The sequence below is a fragment of the Podarcis vaucheri genome, assembly GCF_965113315.1.
Source record: "Podarcis vaucheri genome assembly, chromosome: 2".
Lineage (NCBI taxonomy): Eukaryota > Metazoa > Chordata > Lepidosauria > Squamata > Lacertidae > Podarcis > Podarcis vaucheri.
In genome coordinates, this window is record NC_138760.1 from 103,257,726 (window position 1) to 103,276,799 (window position 19,074).

General features: G+C 42.6%; 1 protein-coding gene and 1 long non-coding RNA gene across 8 annotated transcripts in view; one reads left to right on the forward strand and one right to left on the reverse strand.

Annotated features, from left to right (window-relative positions):
* Positions 1 to 19,074, forward strand: part of FRMD4B (FERM domain containing 4B) — a 262,525-nt gene that overhangs the window by 241,282 nt on the left and 2,169 nt on the right. For 3 of the 7 annotated variants that reach the window (XM_082209330.1, XM_082209326.1, XM_082209332.1), the window contains 7 exons: positions 187 to 306; positions 2,953 to 3,181; positions 8,283 to 8,339; positions 11,567 to 11,717; positions 12,616 to 12,783; positions 13,912 to 14,717; positions 17,141 to 17,273. In XM_082209330.1, the coding sequence (XP_082065456.1) occupies positions 187 to 306; positions 2,953 to 3,181; positions 8,283 to 8,339; positions 11,567 to 11,717; positions 12,616 to 12,783; positions 13,912 to 14,717; positions 17,141 to 17,273 (1,664 nt within the window). The remainder of the gene's footprint in view (positions 1 to 186; positions 307 to 2,952; positions 3,182 to 8,282; positions 8,340 to 11,566; positions 11,718 to 12,615; positions 12,784 to 13,911; positions 14,718 to 17,140; positions 17,274 to 19,074) is intronic. The other 4 variants (XM_082209327.1, XM_082209329.1, XM_082209328.1 and 1 more) reach the window with 4 other exon arrangements.
* Positions 1 to 19,074, reverse strand: part of LOC309525508 — a 104,300-nt gene that overhangs the window by 55,470 nt on the left and 29,756 nt on the right. Inside the window, exon 2 of the long non-coding RNA XR_014216363.1 lies at positions 15,647 to 15,705. This is a non-coding gene — a long non-coding RNA (uncharacterized lncRNA). The remainder of the gene's footprint in view (positions 1 to 15,646; positions 15,706 to 19,074) is intronic.

Here is a 19,074-nt window from a genome sequence, read left to right on the forward strand (position 1 = left end):
CAGAAGGTCCGAGGTTCAACCCCCAATATATCCCAGGAAAGACTCTTGCCTGAAACTTCAGAGAACAGCTGCCAGCCAAGGTTATCAGTAGTGAGCTAGGTGAACCCAGCGCTCTGAGTGCATGAGGCAGGTTCCTATGATGTCCACACTCATTTTTCCTAATACTGCTTTTCCTCCCCTCCATAGGAGCTCACTGGGAAAATGCCAAAGGAATACCCCCTGGGCACTGGAGAGAAACCACCTCAGGTCAGAAGGCGTGTAGGCACAGCCTTCAAATTGGATGGCAACCTGCTTCCCAGCGAGGAGGTATGTGCAAGCCCCGCTGCAGGTTTCACTTACTTTACAAGGCTGTAAAACGTGTGTCATTGGGACCATCTCCCAGATGCCGTGTCTTACATTGGCTTCACAATGGTTTGGTTTGGTTTGCGTTGGGTCAGTGAAGGGAAATCCCAGATAGGGCGATTGCTGGAAATCTGCGTAGACATGTTCTGAAACAAAGATTAAGCCTGCAGAATTCAGCCCTTGCATAATGGCTTTAAAAGCTATCTGGCCTCAGTAAAGATTTAAATATTTAAATTGCTGGGAATTTCGGCCAGTAGTTTCACTAAAGCGTTTAACACATAGGGGCGTGCTTAATAGATTTTGTTCTGCCAAATTACATTGTGGTTGAGAAATTGCACTCATTTTACCTCTCCTGGGAAGCTGGGAAAACGCACATACTTCACCTCTCCTAGGGAGTTGATAACTTGGGGGCGGGGGGGGGGGGGTTCCTGCCCCATAAGGGAGGGTGAGGCTCGAATTCTGCACTCGCTACTTCTGTAGCTCTGACCTGAACCTCTTGGTCTGTCCTTCAAAGTTGTTTCACATTTACTTTGCGAAATCCTTGATTCCCACATATTCCTCATGGATTTGAAAGGCAACCATTTCTGTTGGCTGCCAGATACCATTATGGTGCCAACTGGGAGCTAATGTAGGAAATGATATAGGGACATTGGCATGCTGGAATACAGCCCTCTTCACACATGACTGCAGAGTGGAACCAAGCCCAAGCAAGTTGCATGGGTTTTTGTTTTACCCAATTGGCACTCTGTTAAGGATACACTCAGAGACTGGCACTCACCATGCATGCTTGCTTTATGCACGTAATGTCCCCTGTAATGCGTAATCGGGAGCAGTTCCTAAGCTAGGAGTACTAAAATAAGCTCCAAATTTGGGGTTTCAAACCCTGTTGCCACACGCAGCTACCCCCACTTCACAATACAGGTAACTCACTACTTGCGCACGTTTAATTTGTGCAGCTTTACACTCTTGGCAGAAGAATATTAAAAAATAAGAAAGGGGGTGGGTGCATTGGAAAAATAACTTTGGCAATCCAAAGTTATAAATATAAAAAATAAAAAATAACTTTGGCAATCCATTGAACTCAAAGTGTTTTGACTATACACGATTTTGACTTTATGTGTAATCCCTGAAACGTAACTCCTGCATCAGTTAAGTGTCACCTGTGCTATAATGTTTACCCCCTTTAGAAGGATTCCCTTTTGCTCCCCTCACCTACAGAATCTTAAAGCTATCCTACCCTACCACTGATGGATTGGGTGGGAAAGACATAGCTAGAGTGCGATTTGGCACTCTGGCTACGGGTTCCTCCTGTTTGTTCACCATTCATCCTCGATTTGCTTGCACATAGCTTGCATGGTGGGTAGACTTTACTAAGCATTCATTCTGATTTGTTTTCGGGGCAGTTACATGGCACAATGAGCATTCATCCTGTTTTCGCTTATGGAGGTGTTTACATGTCTTCCCATTAATCATTTGCTCTTCCCACACTTTTCAATGCCTTTCCCCACTGCTTTGCAAACATTAAATGTGCAAGCCTAAAGTTCCAGTGTGCTCTTGAATTCCTCCCACAGTATACTGACAGTCTGTAGGTGCATCCTGTGTTGACAAGCATTTATTGGGCGGGGGAGACACAAATCATTTGCAGTTCTGACAAAGAGCTAAAGTAATCTTTTCATTGCATGTATGATGCAATTTATGATTATGTTGAAGGACTGGGATAATGGCAACTAGGTCCCCCATGTTCCATGCTCAATAATAGTATAGCGAGATGGCTGCAGAGGCTGCCTGGGGCAAGTGCTTAGCTTCTCTGGGTCTTGTTTGCCTCAGATTGATGCTTCTTATATAAGATATGGGAACACTGTTGCCAAAGTCACAAATATGTGTTGTTTGGAGAACTTGTGGAAGCCAGAAGCAGATTTTTTTTTTTAGAGAAAGATGCCACGTATTCTGGTTTTCACCTTATCCTTCTGTTTTTCAAACAGTAACTTGCCCTGAAGGCTGGCTGGCTTTTACTTTTTTGTGGCTAATAGGTTATTTACACCTCTCTGTTAGTAGGACCCCATTCCCTTATGTGAGGATAGCATAAACCGAGGTCCTTGTTTGTATATATGAACATGAATGCTTTTGAATCATAATTGTCTAGTAAATAATAAGGAGTGCTTTGGGGTTTATATGTGTGTGCCTCCTTTCATCTGGTCTCTTCATAATTGTTTACAAACACTGAGTAATAAAGCTTCCAGCATTATGGGCATCATTATATTGATGTTTACACCTTGCTAACCCTTTTGTAGAGAAGCCTGGCAACAGGTTGTCCTTAGCATAGCAATGCAAATGCTTGACTGGCAATGGAGAGAGTCTGGTGTTTAGCTTTTGGCAGATGTTCTGAAAACGGGTGTGAAATGTTGGCCTTTTATAAATACCCTGGCTTACCACATCAGGCCACCCAGTGCTATGTACAGATGAGTCTACAAGCCCTCCCTATTCTTTGTTGCACATCCTGAAGTCAATTTTTTGTTGTTGTTCAAACCTCAAAAGACCAAAGACTTGGCTTAAATTCAGGTTCCAAACTGGGAAATCCCGATTTTATTTTACTTTATTTTGGCTCCATAGGACCCAGCTCTGCAGAATCTGGAAAGCAACTTTTTCATACAGCAAAAGATGGTGGAAGCCGTGAAGAAACTTTCCAGTGAGCCAGACCTATGCAAAAATGTGAAGAAGAAGAGGAAACAGGAGTACATAGAGGCAGTGAAAAAGCTTCAGGAGATTGAAAATTCCATTAATGAGTATAGGATTAAGTGTGGAAAGAAGCCTACACAGAAATCAACCCTGACCTTACCAGGTAACAGAGATCTAACAACATTCTTATGAGGATGAGGAGGTTGGGGGGGGGGGAGAATCTGTTTTTCAAGTACTTTTTGTTGGGTGTGTTTTTCTCTTGTGGAAGAAAAACATGGTTTTGATACCAAGGGCAGGCAAAGATGCAGTCCTGCCCAGCAGAAACCAGAGCCTCTGCGTTCAGCAAAGTCTGGAGCTTACCTGTAATCTGGCTGCCGTGTTTTATGTAAGATGTGGTTAAAAGGGAACAGAGTCTCAAAGTGCAGCACAAGCGCTGGCATGTTCGAGGGAGAACGCAAACCAACGAATTGCTGTATGTCGAAGGGCTGGCGGCATCTCCCAGCCGAAACTAGTGTGGTACCTCGTTCTGTTGAGTATCGGATGCTGATTTTAGCAGAAATTGTTGTGTGATCTCTTGGCTAATGCTGGGCGCATTATGAATCAAGCACATAATTAAAGCTAGGTCTTAAGACGTGTAAGAAAAGTTGGCAGCAAGGGGAAGGGGTGTGTGTGTGTGTGTGTGTGTGTGTGTGTGTGTGTAGATGGTGTCTGGTTGTGAATTCCCAGCAAGATAGCAAGAATGAAGCGTGCATAGTTTTATATGTCAGTTGTCTTTAAGAGTTTGTAAATAATAATAATAATAATAATAATAATAATAATAATAATAATAATAATAATTTATTATTTATACCCCGCCCATCTGGCTGGGCTTCCCCAGCCACTCTGGGCGGCTTCCAAAAAAATATTAAAATACTATAATACATCAAACATTAAAAGCTTCCCGAAACAGGGCTGCCTTCAGATGTCTTCTAAAAGCCTGGTAGTTGTTGTTCTCTTTGACATCTGGTGGGAGGGTGTTCCACAGGGAAGGCACCACTATCGAGAAGGCCCTCTGCCTGGTTCCCTGTAACTTGGCTTCTCGCAGTGAGGGAACCGCCAGAAGGCCCTCGGTGCTGGACCTCAGTGTCCGGGTAGAACGATGGGGGTGGAGACGCTCCTTCAGATATACTGGACCGAGGCCGTTTAGGGCTTTAAAGGTCAGCACCAACACTTTGAATTGTGGTCGGAAACGTACTGGGAGCCAATGTAGGTCTTTCAAGACCAGTGTTATGTGGTCTCTGCGGCCGCTCCCAGTCACCAGTCTAGCTGCCGCGTAAAGTAAGGACGTTGTAATGAGACAGTGCCTATATAAGAAACCCATTGTGAAAGAGGATTGTAAGGTGCTTGTAAGCACTGCTTTTTTTTCTAAGATGATTTTAGAGGAGGCTGGTCCCCCTGAACAGGGGACAATCTAGGGCCAGTTGTATAATACACAGCAGGGTGAATAAATACTGGCTAGATGATGCACAGCAGTCATCATCTGCCCAGGGGCTCTTAAAAAAAGAACAAGAAGCTCCTGAGTCCCAAATATGGCTTTTGAGAAGTCCAAATTAGGCCTCTTCAGTTTCCAAACCAAGTTGTTCCAACTAGCCCTATAGCTGCTTCCCTTTGATGTGCCACTATGCCGTCATTTCTACGCACAGCAGCCATTTTTACAACTGCGTGTATGTTCATGTAGCCGTGAGTAGCTGGCAGGGCATCTTTTATTACATGTAGATAATAACGTGACTTCAGTATTGTATTACCTGTGTGCCTTTCAATGAACTGAAAATTTTAAGTCAACAGTAATGGGTTGGATGCAGAGACAAGCAAGAGGAATGCTTCTTGTGCAGTGGGGATTTCCTGCCTCCTTCGGAAACCCTGTTACAGCCCCTTGAACCTCCTGGCATAGGATGGGGCATACGAGATGTAACCAGCTGTGTTCTTAGATAAATAAGGTATACTATTCATGTATCAAATCATAAATTTCAATGGAAGTAACTCATAAAGTTCAACAAACGAACAAAGCAGAAGACCCAGTGGATCAGATCATTCTCTAGTCAGTTCATGCATAAGGTCCATCCGTGTAATGGTGTCTATTCCACCTGTCTGTTCATAAGGTCCAAACACATATGAGCTTTAACGACTGATGAAGCCCAGGATGGCAAAACAAGGCCAATATTCTGGAAATCCTTGTCTTAGACTCTGTGAAAGGATTCTGTGGAACTGTAACAACTTTTCAGGTGGCTTGTTTGGACCTTATGAACAGACAGGTGGAATAGACACCATTACACGGATGGACCTTATGCATGAACTGACTAGAGAATGATCTGATCCACTGGGCCTTCTGCTTTGTTCGTTTGTTGAACTTTATGAGTTACTTCCATTGAAATTTATGATTTGATACATGAATAGTATACCTTACTTATCTAAGAACACAGCCGGTTACGTCTTGTGTGTTTATTGAGTATGCTTTACGTGACCATAGGTCTGTTTGTTGTTGTTTTGATAGGATGGGGCATGGCAGGCTGCTGAAGCAGGATGGGGTGGGGGCGAGAGGAATTTGGCATGGCTGCTTTAGGCACACTTGCACTATTTTATCTACGAGACAAAAGTGGCCTGGTTTGAGTATGGATGGCATCCTGATGGCCCCTTCTATTCAGGCGTATTACCCCAGGCTGCCCTAGGAACTGATGCAGAGCCATTTGTTTCACCTAGCCGTCAACACCTATGTGCTGGGCAGACATGTGGGAGGATGAATACAGGAAAATGCATGGGCCTGAGTCGTTCGTCCAGAGGTGGTTCCTGCATTTTGAAATGACACTGAAATGTACAGAGGAGAGCTCCCTGAAATGACTCAGGCGTTGGGAAACAAACCGGATCAGGCAGGAGCATGAAGAGTGCAATTTAGCACAGTTTATCAAATTGAAGATTAAGAGGATTAGGGTGGTGGTGATTATGGCACCTTCATGGTGAGAAAATGGCTGGATACCAAAATGGACTCTTTAATCAAGCCAAGGAAAGCCTAAAAGGTGCTAGTTGCTGGGAGCAAAAGCTGGACAATTGGCATGGGGACCAAGCCATGGGTCAGTTTCAATGTTGGGTGCCTGCCAATGAAAGCCAGTTCCTTCTGTATTCTGCACTGTAGTTGACTAGCAGTTTCACACTGACTTGCAACTGAACCATGTTATTTGTCCAGCAGGCCTGCACAACTTGCTTATCTGACATCAGTATGGTTTCTGGCATGCTGTTGGCATCCACTCATCTCTGATTTTAAAGCTAAGAGTTTGTACTTCACCCTTTGTATGTAATGTCACATAGGATTGTGGCAAAGGGATAGATGGAGAGAGAAAAAACGCTTTTGAAATGTCTATTACCATGATGTGTTTGGGGAAACACTAATAAAAGGATATGATTACAGATAGGTAGCCGTGTTGGTCTGCCATAGTCAAAATAAAAAAATTCCTTCCAGTAGCACCTTAAAGACCAACTAAGTCAGTTCTTGGTATGAAAGGATATGACATGGTGATTACAAACTAGGAACTCCCTTCTGTGCTAAAGTGGCCTAAGCAATGCAGTTGTAACCTCTATTGTTTAAACATGAGATCACTGAAAAATAATTCCTTGCAAAATGTTCAGGAATGCAAAAATCACAGTGTTGTTATCATCAGGGTAAAGGGGGAAATATCAAGGGATATGATAATGACACAAAGAGTAATAATTGGCGTCCATTACTATAGATTATCCTGATGCTTGCCTTTGCACTTAAGAGTCCTATGATTCAATAAAATGATGTAAGTAGCAAGACAGGAAGTTCCTTCTAGGCTAGTTTAGAATGGGTTGGGTGCTGCCATTGCAACCCCCAGTGTTTACACGTGAGAGAGGATGGATTTAGAATATATACCCTTATCTTAGAAGTGTTGTTTGTAAGAAAATAAGATGTCTCTTAGAATTGGGATCTTGGGTATCACAAAATATTCTTCCCTACTTCAAAGAACAAAGTGAGGATGATGAAAGTTTTTTTTTGAGGACTGCTTTGAACAAAGACACGGGGAACAGAATGATGCATCAAGGCAAAAAGCTAAAGGGGACAAAATACACATAATAGAGAGAGAGGAGAGAGAAAGAGCTTTGTGTATAGAAGTTCATGGAAAGAAGACAGAGTAAGCAAGCCTGGTTGTATTTCAGCACTTGTTTACAGTCATGAGGAACCAGAGGATTGATTTTGAGTGTCAAAAGAAAAGGATTGCAGAATTTGGGACACTCGTGGCTGCCTTAACATGTCGAAAAATATCCTATTTTTTATTATTAAGTTCTGATTTGCAATTATTTTATTAATTTCTGTTTACCATTATTATTTATCATGCTGTTTGCTAGACAAAGAAAATACTTGGCCTACAGCAGGTAGTGTCTGCCATTTCTCAAGTTCGTTGCCTGTCTTTTCTCATTGTGGGCAATGACTAGCTAGCCTTGTAGGAGATCAGCAATGTTCTCCATCAGTTTCTGCCAAGTGCTCTTCCAAACACTCTGCAAGCAGCTTGTGTGGCTGCTGGTTGCCACCTCATCCTTCTGAAATCTGCCAGTGTAAAAAGAGGTGAATAGTTCTTTTGGAAAGTTTGCCGATTTAGCTTTCTGGTTCAGCAATGAATCTGTTGCAGCTGTGTCTTTCTGGAGCTGCTCAACAGAAAACACAGTTGTGGATAGATCAAATGTATTTGGCAGCCATATCCACAGTTTTATTGGTCTTGCTTGTGCTGGGCTGTCTGCTGGCGCATCCTGGTTGATGGTAAAAGGCTCTGGTATGACTCCTGTACATTTCATAGTGGTGAACATTTGTGCAGAGTGCAGCAAATGTTATGCGTGTGGCCCAGCATCAATGGACGCTATTGTAATATAGAGAAGAATTTTAAAAATTGCCAACAGCTGATTTGTTTGGCATTATTCTTCACAGAATCTGAGACTAGTTAGATTCTCTGACTACGCTAGAGATGCTGATTTTTCTGAAGTAACCAACACACCTGCTATCAAAAGGCAGTTCTGGATTCTATTTTTTCCTGGTTGTTTTTAGGTTGTGGGGCTGTATTTATGTTTGTTCTTAGTACTCCCATTGGTAATTTGGTTGATCGTTAACCTGTAAATATACACAAACCTGAGTGAGTGAACCCAACAACTGTGCCCTGTGTTTAATATTCCAGATTGCAACATTTGTCTTTTTTAAAGCTTTTTTCTTTTCTTTTCCCCCCTAGATGAAATCATCCCTTCTGAGAGCAGCTCTTTGTCTGACACAACAACATTTGAAGATGGTATGTGGCTTTTGCTTTTCAACACAAGCGGATAAAACACAGCAAAGTTGGGAATGTCTCAGCTCCCTAATTTTACACTGTGTATTCTTAGGGAACTGGCTATTCCCCCTGCAACAGCCCACGACTGGAATGTATTGTACAGAGCCTTTTTTAAAAAAGCCAGGCTTATTTCTAAAGACAGCATGAGTATTTCTGTCTGTTCCTTTTCTTTAAGAGCAGGAGTGGGGAACCTGTGCCCCACCAGGGGTTGTTGGTCTTCCAACAGCCCCAGCCAGCATGATCAATGGTCAGGGATGGTGGAAGTTGTAGACCAGCAACATCTGGAGGACCACAGACTCACCATCCCTGACCTAGAGAAACAGGAAGGTAATGGCTGTACATAACACTGGATTAGCACATAAGACTTGGGCAGCTGACAAAGTTTACTGAAGTTGGTTTATCCCTCCCATGAGGGATACTCCCAGCTGGCCACTTTGCCATTGCAAAGAGAGACACGCTTTTTTGCCCATTTCCTCTCTGCCCCTCCCCCCGCACCCCCACCTTGAACACTTGCAATAAATATACACATTCACTGTCCAGCAGAATAATTACAAATGTGCACGTACTTGGGCCTCATCTAAGGGTGTTGAGCTTTTTTTTCTTTTTTCTTTTTTTGCAAAATCTCAAAAGAAGACTTTTGGGGCTATTTTATAATGAAATTTGCCAAAATCTACACTTCCAATATGAGCTGCCATACATCCTGATTTTCCCGGACATTTCAGTGCTTTCCTCCCTGGTGCTGTTTACAAGGGCTGAATACCAGCTATGTCCTGCAAATTCTGGATGTATGGCAACCCTATTTTTCTCCTCTCCCTTTATCACTGCCACCATTACTGTTGCCTAAGATTGAGCCCCATTATATCCTGTGAACATTGTGCTGAACAGCAAAGTTTATGGCGATCCTGAGCTAACCTTGAGCCATTTTCTGAAAAGGACTTAACTGCTAATTTGTTGAGAATAAGAAGAAATCTGGCGTGCTAATGCAATCTCTCAATCTCCTTGAGAGATATAGCTCCCTGTTTAACACACAAACAAGTGATTATTATCCTTTTTTATATATATTTTTAAGGATTCCCATGATTTATTTAATTGCCATAATGACATCTGGGTTGTGTGTTTCCTGCCAGCTGACAACAGGCAGGGTTAGCCATACTCCTTCATCTAGTCATTAGCTGTCTAGAAACACCCTCCGTCCCTCCCTTCCCATTCATTATTGCTTAGACAGATAACCTGTAACTTTAGTGCTCAAACTCCTACAGTGCGAATTGTTCTGTAGCTTTGATCCGGCAAGCTTTTTCTGATTGGCCAGTCCCAATTGGCTGTGGTTCCGTCAATAATGGAATGACCTAGATGACTCCCTTTTTAATATATCTGATCTTGCTTCTTCTGAGTCATCAAGAAAAGGACTTAGTCCTCAGCTTTTCTTTTTTCTTTGCAAAAACGTTCACACTTGGAGCTCATGCCAATTTCAGACGTAGAATAGAATTAACTGGTAGTGATAGCTTGGTTTGCCCACAAGTGTTTTAGATTGTCCAGCTAATAAAACAGTAGTGCTCTTTTTAATAATAATAAAAAATATTTCCACTTAAGAGGAGGAGATCTGTGTCCTGCAGACTTTTAGAAAAGCTTGCTCCCTGGGCATCTAGCCATGAAAGAAATATATATATATGTATCGGGGGGGGGTCCACAAACAACATGGAGAGCAACAGATAGGATGTAGTCAGTGAAAGAATAAATAAGGGAAAGCTAATAAAAAGCTTCCACTGCAGCTTCAAAGCCTAGGCAAATAAAAAAGAGTGAAGACAACTGTGTCAGGAAGTCTCTAGGGGAGAGTGCTCCAGAGTTGGGAAGCTACAACTAAGGACTTGGCTTTTGCTCTCGCTCTCTCTGGCCACATCTTACAATTGAAGCAGTATCATACCACTTTAAACAGTCATGGCTTCACCCAAAGAATCCTGACATCTGTAGTTTGGAAAGGGTGCTGAAAGTTATTCCCCTCACAGAGTTACAATTCCCAGGGTTCCCTGGGAAGAGAGGTTGATTGTTAAGCCACTCTGGGAATTGGGAGAAATGTATAGACCACATTAGGTGGGGAGATAACTAGCTCTCCTGCACAGCCCCCCTATCCCCAGTTGACTCGTCACAGCTGTTATGCTCTTTGAGACTGAATGAAAATGCAACTGTCTCTTCATGAAATAGCACAACCAGCTGCTCTGCATGAACCATTCCCTTTCCAAAGTGATATAGAGTTCCAGGCATATACCTATATAAATAGAAAACTTTGCTCCTCCTTCACGGGGCTCGTTCCATTAATTTGTTTATCTATGATTATGATTATTGCTTTACATCCAAATGTGTGCACGAGAAACGTCAGGTGTCTCATTAGATACAATACTGATCCCATTCAGCCCCAGGAATTCCAAAGTTGATTCCAAAGTTTTGGGGGCTTAAAACATGTTTGTGGGAAGGATATTTCGAACATGTGGTCTGAATGTGCTGCTTTCAAACCTCGGAAAGTTTTTGCTATAACAGGTCAAAATGCAACAGAAAGTTAGTCCAGAGTACTAAGGAAGTCCTGTAACTCAACAGGAATCCAGTTCGGTCCCTAATATCTCCAAGTAGTCTGGGAAAATCTTCTAGAGAGCTGGTACTGTCTGTCGCTGTAGACAATACTGAGCTTGATTGTCCAATAGTCTGACTTGCAACAGCCTTTTGTGCGAACTCAGTTGCTAAATCTATAAAGAGGACTGGATGAATCTTTAATACCTGAATGACTGTTGAATACTAAAAAAATCAGCCCTTATACCGGAGTTTCTATCATTGCTGCATTGTATTAAAATGCTACATTGTTCAACTCTGTGGCTTGGGATTTTGCTTAGGCGTAATAAATCTGTCTTCCTTTTTAATGAAAACATGACATTAGCAGGCTAACATCTTAATAAATTAATTCATGAAATATGCCAGGAGTGTGCATGACTTCGCCCTTACATTCAACTAAATCCTGTTCCAACTATGTATTGCTTCTTTCCCTTTGTATTATTTAACTTTCTGTAAAATGAAAGCATGCAAAATGATAGGGTTGAGAGAGAGATTCTTCTAATTAAGGATGTGAAGGTTGCTAGGGATTCACACAACATGCCTTCCTCATCCTTCCAAGTTTTAAAACCATGTGTTCTTGTTTTTTTAAGCAGGTAGCGATTCTCTTGCTGTGCCAGGCCAAAGAATAAACTCTGTGCCACTTTCTCCAAAATCTCCACCACCCAAATCCCTTGGGGTGGAGAGAATCCATCTCAGGAAGTCCTCCATGAATGAGCAACTCCTTGAATCCAGGCACTCCAGGTACAGAATTTCTGACATTGCCAAAAACTTCAGTAACATTTGCTTAGTTTTTCTACAAAGGTGATGATGTTTTAAAAATACTGCTGTTATTTATTTACTCATCCATCACCTTTTCTGCCTCTTAAAAAAAAGCGTGCAAAATGACTTGCAACACAATTTTGGGGGGTGGGGAGAGGGGCACTTGTCGTTGAGCGATTTCTCATGGCTGAACTTCCTTTCATCCGTGAACTGAAGACACATTTCTGTGCGTTTGCATGCAACGCTGAACATTTGAGATTATTCAGTAGGGGAGCTAGGTTAAACAAAAAGTGGCTGGACTTGTGGAACTTGCAAGCAAAGCTTAACAAGTTATTGGCTCTAGGTAGGACCTCAAGAGCCTTCATCTCCACACCCAGGGTTTTCTGAGCTCTTCTCTTACCACTGCAATCCTTTGTGCCCCTTCAAAGGCTGCTACAGCAAGCCAGGTAACCCTTCCAAGCTGCTTCTAATGAAACATAAGGACCTTCAGTGGGAATGAGAAAGCTGGAGATCCTCAGTACACGTGCAGAACCACTTGTGTGAACTCCTCACCATTATTTCTAACTTCTACACTCCTCATCCATTCTATGTCACTTGAGATTGTATCTTAGTATTCCATGAGCTTGCACCATCATCCCAACAAAGCATGACTGCTAAATTAACTGGTTTCACCTCTGCTTTTATTTTCGTTTTCTCTTCCTCCCCATTTTTAAAAGTTCCACTTTCGCAGCTCTCAAAATACCAGCCATTCTGCAAGATGCTTTCCTGCGTGAACTTTGTGCTTGCTTTATATACTATCTTTCCTGTGTTTTTCAAATCTTCCGCTTTCAATCTGTCAGCGAGTAACGCGAATGCTGTTCTGCTTTGCATTTTATTGAAGATATTGGGATGGTGGCCACATATCGGATTCCTCTATTTATAATCACAGAGACCCCTTGTCAACACACAGCAGCCCGTACAGAACAGTGGAGAGGCAGCACCGTGGTGGAAGAAGTATGCCCACAACACCAGTTCTCACACGCAATGCGTATAGTAGCACTCATTTACAGTAAGCTGGTTTTCTTCTTTCTTTCCCCCAGAAAACATTTCCAACAGAAAAGAATTAGCTCATCCATAATCTTTCTTTATGATAAGAGGCATATCATAAAATAATAGATAAAATCATGGGTGTGTCCACCATAGTACTCCTTTGAAAGCTTGAGATGTTGGGTGCATTGCTAATAATAATAATAATAATAATAATAATAATAATAATAATTTTTTTATACCCCACCCGTCTGGCTGGGTTTCTCCAGCCACTCTGGGCGGCTTCCAATAGAATATTAAAATACAATAACCTATTGTATTTTAAAAGCTTCCCTAAAATTTCCCAAAAGCTGCTTACCCCTAGAAGTAAGTTATTGCTGGTCCCCTATATATTTGCATTCAATCAAAAACTGTAAACCAAGCTCCTACATCTCTTGAAGGCTAAGGGAGCTTCCCCAGATTTCCCTAACCTGATGGATGTTATCCAGAGGAATGTTAGACATTCTTAAGTATCCTTGAAACTGAAGGAATTACAAGCTTTGCTTGAAATTATTCAGCGGAACTCAAATGCTGCTCAGCTTCCTTTGCTGCTTTATCTTCCTTCATTTTATTTTATTTTATTTTTTGCAACAAATTTTTGACTAGTACAGATGTTCTGAATCAGATAAAAGTTGTCGCAAGAAGTACTGAAAAATTTGGGAAACACTGGTTAGCCCTGTGACACCGTATCAGTCTCTACAGCCGCAGCAGACACTGTAACTCTCTAAGGTTTGCACTCTTCCATTGTCTCCCGAGACAGATGAATGCCAACAATGATACATGAAATCCTAGCATAGTACATAGATATTTGAGACTCTTGTGGAGTAGACTGCAACCATGGAACATAAAATATTCCAACCTCCCATTACATTTGTGATATTTTATATCCCTGTTAGATTCCTGCCTGGACTTCCCATGAAAAACTTCACGGGAAAAGACGTCACAGCCTCCATAGAGAGCTTGTTTCATTGTTCTTACGTTTGTTTGTTTTTTACTTAAAACCAATGCCTACCTTTCCTGTAATTCAAAGTATTGTAGCTTTGCCCTATGCTATTTGTTGGGTAGAACTAGATGCCATGTTTGTAACAAAGGCAATTTTCTGCTTTCTCAGGCCGGATGTATCCCCCCAGCACTGCAGGCAGCGGAGGGGCAGCTTAGAGTCCCAAACCAACTTGCTGTCTGAGACTGCCAGCGAAAAGCCAGTGTTCACCCTTTCAAAATCTCCGAGAAGCAGCAGTACAGAAATCCTAGATGATGGGTCTTCCTACACCAGCCAGTCCAGTGCGGAATACTATGTGACCTCAACCCCAAGCCCCTGCTATACAACCCAGACTCTGGACAACCGTACAAGAAACAGGAGATGGACCAAGAAGCAGAACATTTCTGCTGCGAATTCAGGAAGCATGCCAAACCTTGCCCAGAAGGACGTCCGCAATGGCGGCTACCCAAAAAGCCAGGAGCAGCCGTCGGTCACTTGCTACATTCCCGGCTATGCCCCTTACACGGAGTGCGATGTGTATTACAATAGCGGCTACGTGTATGAAAATGGCACGGAGGGCCAGTACACAGTTAACCCTTCCTACCGTTCGTCGGCGCACTATGGACACGAGCGCCGCTATCGGGATTTCAGGTCTGTCCACGAGGACGAGATGGAGAGAGTGCCGCACAACCCGTACGCCACCCTTCGCCTGCCGCGGAAGCCGTCTGTGAAATCTGAACACATCACCAAAAACATTCACAAGGCCTTAGTAGCAGAGCATCTTCGCGGCTGGTACCAGCGTGCCTCTGGGCACAAAGACCAGGCTCATGGCCTGCAGGCAGGCTTTGACGCCGACAGAGGGTCACAGAGGAGCCTGGGCTTTGCTGGACTGCAGGTCCCCTGTTGTCCGAGCAGCCGCGCATCATCTTTCTCTTCAGGTAACTCTCCATTTTGTGCCTCTGCAGCTTCACGCATATTGTGGGCTCTGGAGCTCAGCAATTGCTCATGGGTGTATGAGGTGTACCAACACAACCAAGGTCCCACTGACTGTAACAACTTAACACATCCATATCTAAATTGAATTCTTTCTTCCCACACAATGAATGCCTCCTCCATTCTGGTAAATAGGAAGGCCTGCTCACATAAAAACTCCCTGTGTTCGTTGGCACGTTTGCAGGGCTTTGGATCAGGTAGCAGAGATAAAGCCCAGAGACTCAGATTGCTGGTGCCTCTGGAGCAAATGCTTCTAGTCTTGCCCTGTTGATTCGTGCAATGAGCAGCACAGGCTGCGGGGGGGGGGAATTATCCAATTGATCAGCTTTTGGAAGCAGGAATAACTATTGGGATATTTTTTAAAAAAACAACAACTGGATATAAAAATAAATACAGCTTGTTTAATACCGGTGCAAAATGGAGAGGCTTCAGAATTTTGAACTTCATATTGGTATTTCTTTGTTTGAGACTACCTGGAAATGTATCTGGTGCAGAAAGCAGATGCCTCGAATATTGAGTAGTAGGGAACATACTGCACTTGTTTGAAAGGAGCTGCATTCATCAATAGGTAGATCTGGAGGTCCATGCCATGGTGCCTGAAACCTTAATGCAGTGAACCGCCTGTGTACCTTGAGGAACACCTGCTCCCATGTAACCCTCCCTTGCCCCTGGTACCACCTAGAGAGAGGCCTTGCTGCTCTGTGCCAGAGGTTAGGTTGGTGAAACCACAAGAGCAAGGTTTCCTCTGTTATTACACCATGCCTGCAGACAGGCCTGCCTAGGCCAAACAGGATGGAACAGGCTCATGGGTGATTAAGACATATTTAGTTTCTGGTGTATGTATTGTTTTAAACTGTTGAGTCCACCCACTTACCCTGGCTTTATTACTGTTTTCCAGTGCATTTCATTGAAGTTTCTTTTACGTAATCCACCCTAAATACAAGAAAAAGGACAGGTTATAATTTTTTTAATGAGAATAGTAAATAGATACATAATACTGCATAAGACAGAGTATTAGACCAATCTCACATTCTGTAATTACTTTGTGCAAATAGATGATCTGTGTGCACGAGCACGTGTGTGTGTGTGTGTGTGTGTGTTGCTTATTCATTATTTACATAAAACATTTAATGGGAAACATTTCTTTAATATTGTTTCTCAGTGTCAGAGTAGATGCGGTGCTGCGTAAGAACGACAGAGCTCTGGATTGAGCTAAAATAATTTGTAGAAGCCTTGCTAAACTGGTTTGAGAAAGAATGGTCAAGCTGGTTTGCAAAGTAATTGGGTGTCAACAGTGTGCAGGAGGTTAAGAAACTGGGGACAAGCCTACTGGCTCAGAGGTGGCTCATCTAGTTCAACATCCTGCCTCTCATAGTGGCAAGATCTAGGCAGTTAATGAAACATTTTTATCCACAAAAGGTGGCAGCAAACACATCCAAAAATTACTGCACAAAGGGACAAGTACATAAGAGAATAAGACAAATATTAAGGTTTATATTGGGTTTTCAACCAGTATCTGTGCTTTGGGGATATACAAAAATACAAAATGCGTTGATACCTGTGCATGGACTTCTTGCCCAACACTGAAAATTGCCTAGGCCGTTGAAAGAAACAGTCTTAATACACAAAGCTCATAAAGTCTTAATAATAGATAAACCATCACACAACTTGGGGGGGGGGGGAGTCGGAAGTAATTTTATGACAGAAATGTGCGCACTTGTGTATTAGAAAAAGATGCAACTATTGTAATAGAACCTACCATATATAAAAACAGAGTTACTGAATTTATGTTAAAATAAAAAATTAATAAGTATCGCTTTAGTTAAATCTAGAATATTCAGGAAGATGTATGGTGGAGATAGGGAATCTAAGGGAATACAGTGTTATGATCGTTTTTCTAAGTTATGAATTAGGGCAGAACTAAGTAATGAAAGATAAAAAGCAGAGCAATTGTTTTCTGTGATTTGCTTTGTAACTTGATCGGATTAAAATCTAAAGGTAGATAAAGAGGTGCATTGCCCTAATCAAGTTGACTGAGCATGTTATTCTCACCAGCGAATCTATGTGGTACTTCTGTGAACTCATTGCAATAGCTGACTATACTTTTCTGGTAGCAGTACATCAACTGCTCACAGTTTGAGGTTCTACTATTTATTATTTTTGCTTGTTAAATTCCTGTACCACCCTTCATCCAAAGGGTGGTTTACAATATAAAAAACATTCTTCCAGTCTTCCGCTTATTTGTCTCTGTCTGAAAACAGCCTCTAACTAATGGCTGTGTTTCGAGTATGTGAAGAAAAAAATCATGCTTGAATCCTTAGGCAAGTTAGTCACTGCTAGCATTATTTTCTTTCCCCCTCTGCTTTAGCATCTTCTACAAATGCCTCTGGGAATTGGCGGAATCCGATTGCACTGGGACTTCCCGATTATGATACGCTGTCTCAATCCTCTTATGCTAGCTGTTACGGGAGTGTGTATGGCAACCACCCACTGCCGAGCAGGTAAGCCATTTACAATGGAATTGCTGGCTTACATTGTGATATGTCTACAGCTGGTTTGCCTGTTGGAATGCAGCAGCCTACACATAAGAAAGCCACTTCTGTCATTTTCAACTTTTTTTCTGAGAACTGAACTCAAGCTCCGTCTCTTCATTCATGTACAGCATTTTGATTGTTGCATGCAGGACTTTAGGCCGATTTACTGAAAGTAGATTGAGACAGAAATTTGCAGCTGTAATGGGGAAGGGCATAAAGCCGGGAAGGGCAATGTATCATTTATTATTATTATTATTATTATTATTATTATTATTATTATTATTATTATTATTTATTGAATTTATATACCACCCTATACCCGGAGGTCTCAGGGCGGTTCACATAAAAAGATCACAGTATATAAAATCAAAATAAAAGCAATAACCCAATAATATCCCCCCAAAAGAGACACATTTTAAAAGGGTATGGGATGTTGATCAGGTTAAAAGGCCTGGTTAAAAAAAAAGTCTCTATCACACCAACCATTTCCCTAGACCAATCGTCCACTGGTGAGTCTACAGGGTAGCAGTAAATGCATAGGCCATCGCAGAAAACCTTGGAAGGCTACCCCTGATTTAGAGAACTGGAAAACTGCACACGCTAATTAAGACTCCAGCCCTAATACAATGGTACCTCAGGTTAAGTACTTAATTCGTTCCGGAGGTTCGTTCTTAACCTGAAACTGTTCTTAACCTGAAGCACCACTTTAGCTAATGAGGCCTCCTGCTGCTGCCGCATTGCCGGAGCACGATTTCTGTTCTCATCCTGAAGCAAAGTTCTTAACCTGACGCACTATTTCTGGGTTAGCGGAGTCTGTAACCTGAAGCGTCTGTAACCTGAAGCGTATGTAACCCGAGGTGCCACTGTAAATTGAATTTCTGTATAAGCTTGCAACACCATGCAGTGCTCCTGAAATGTGTCGTGCAAGAGCCTGCATTGTGCTATTACACTGGTGAATTGTGGATAGTCTACTTCCTTAGCATTTCTTTGCATGTACAGCATATCTTTAGGTCAGCCATCGGCTTAGGGATTTTAGAAGGAAGCGGGGGTGAGCTTGTTTAGTTGTTACTTGTGTGAAGGCACCACACAAGTACAAAAGGGCCTGCAAGGCTGTGCCGTCATCTCCTTCCCTGTTGCCATGAGGCCTTTTCTGACTTCCCATGTTTTTGGGGTGTTCTCATATAGCCTTACTGAACAAACCAGAGCCCTGTGCAATCAGAGTTCTAAACTGCATCTTAAAATAAAACATGGAATGTTGACTCCTGGCGGTACCTTCTGTGCATGGTGAATGGAGTTGCGGTGTTCTGCCTCCAGCACCCAAATAGAAGGACCCACATTCATTCCTTGGCATACCCAGGTGGGGCTAGCAATGTCCAACGACTGAAACTCTGGAAAGCCACCGCCAGCCAGTGTCGTGGGCAATACTCAAGTCAGTGGACCAGTGGGTCCACCACAGCATAAGGCAGCTTCCTCTGTTCTTTGGCTGTGTGAACCAACTGACCTTGTGCATGATCCATATTCTGCATGTCTTTGTGTGTGTGTGTGTGTGTGTGTGTGTGATAACTGGCCTTGTGCCTGGCCTCTGGAAAATAAATACACATTTCCGCAGGATGGGGCGGGTGAAATAGAGGGTTCATTCTCAAGGCAAGGGTGTTCCTCATTGCTTTCTTTGGTTAGCCTTTCCCACTCTTTTCCTTACCTTGTTCTCATCACAATTCTGCCAGCAACAGGTAGTCTAGTGTTAAGTCCAAGTGCTTCCAAATGTTTT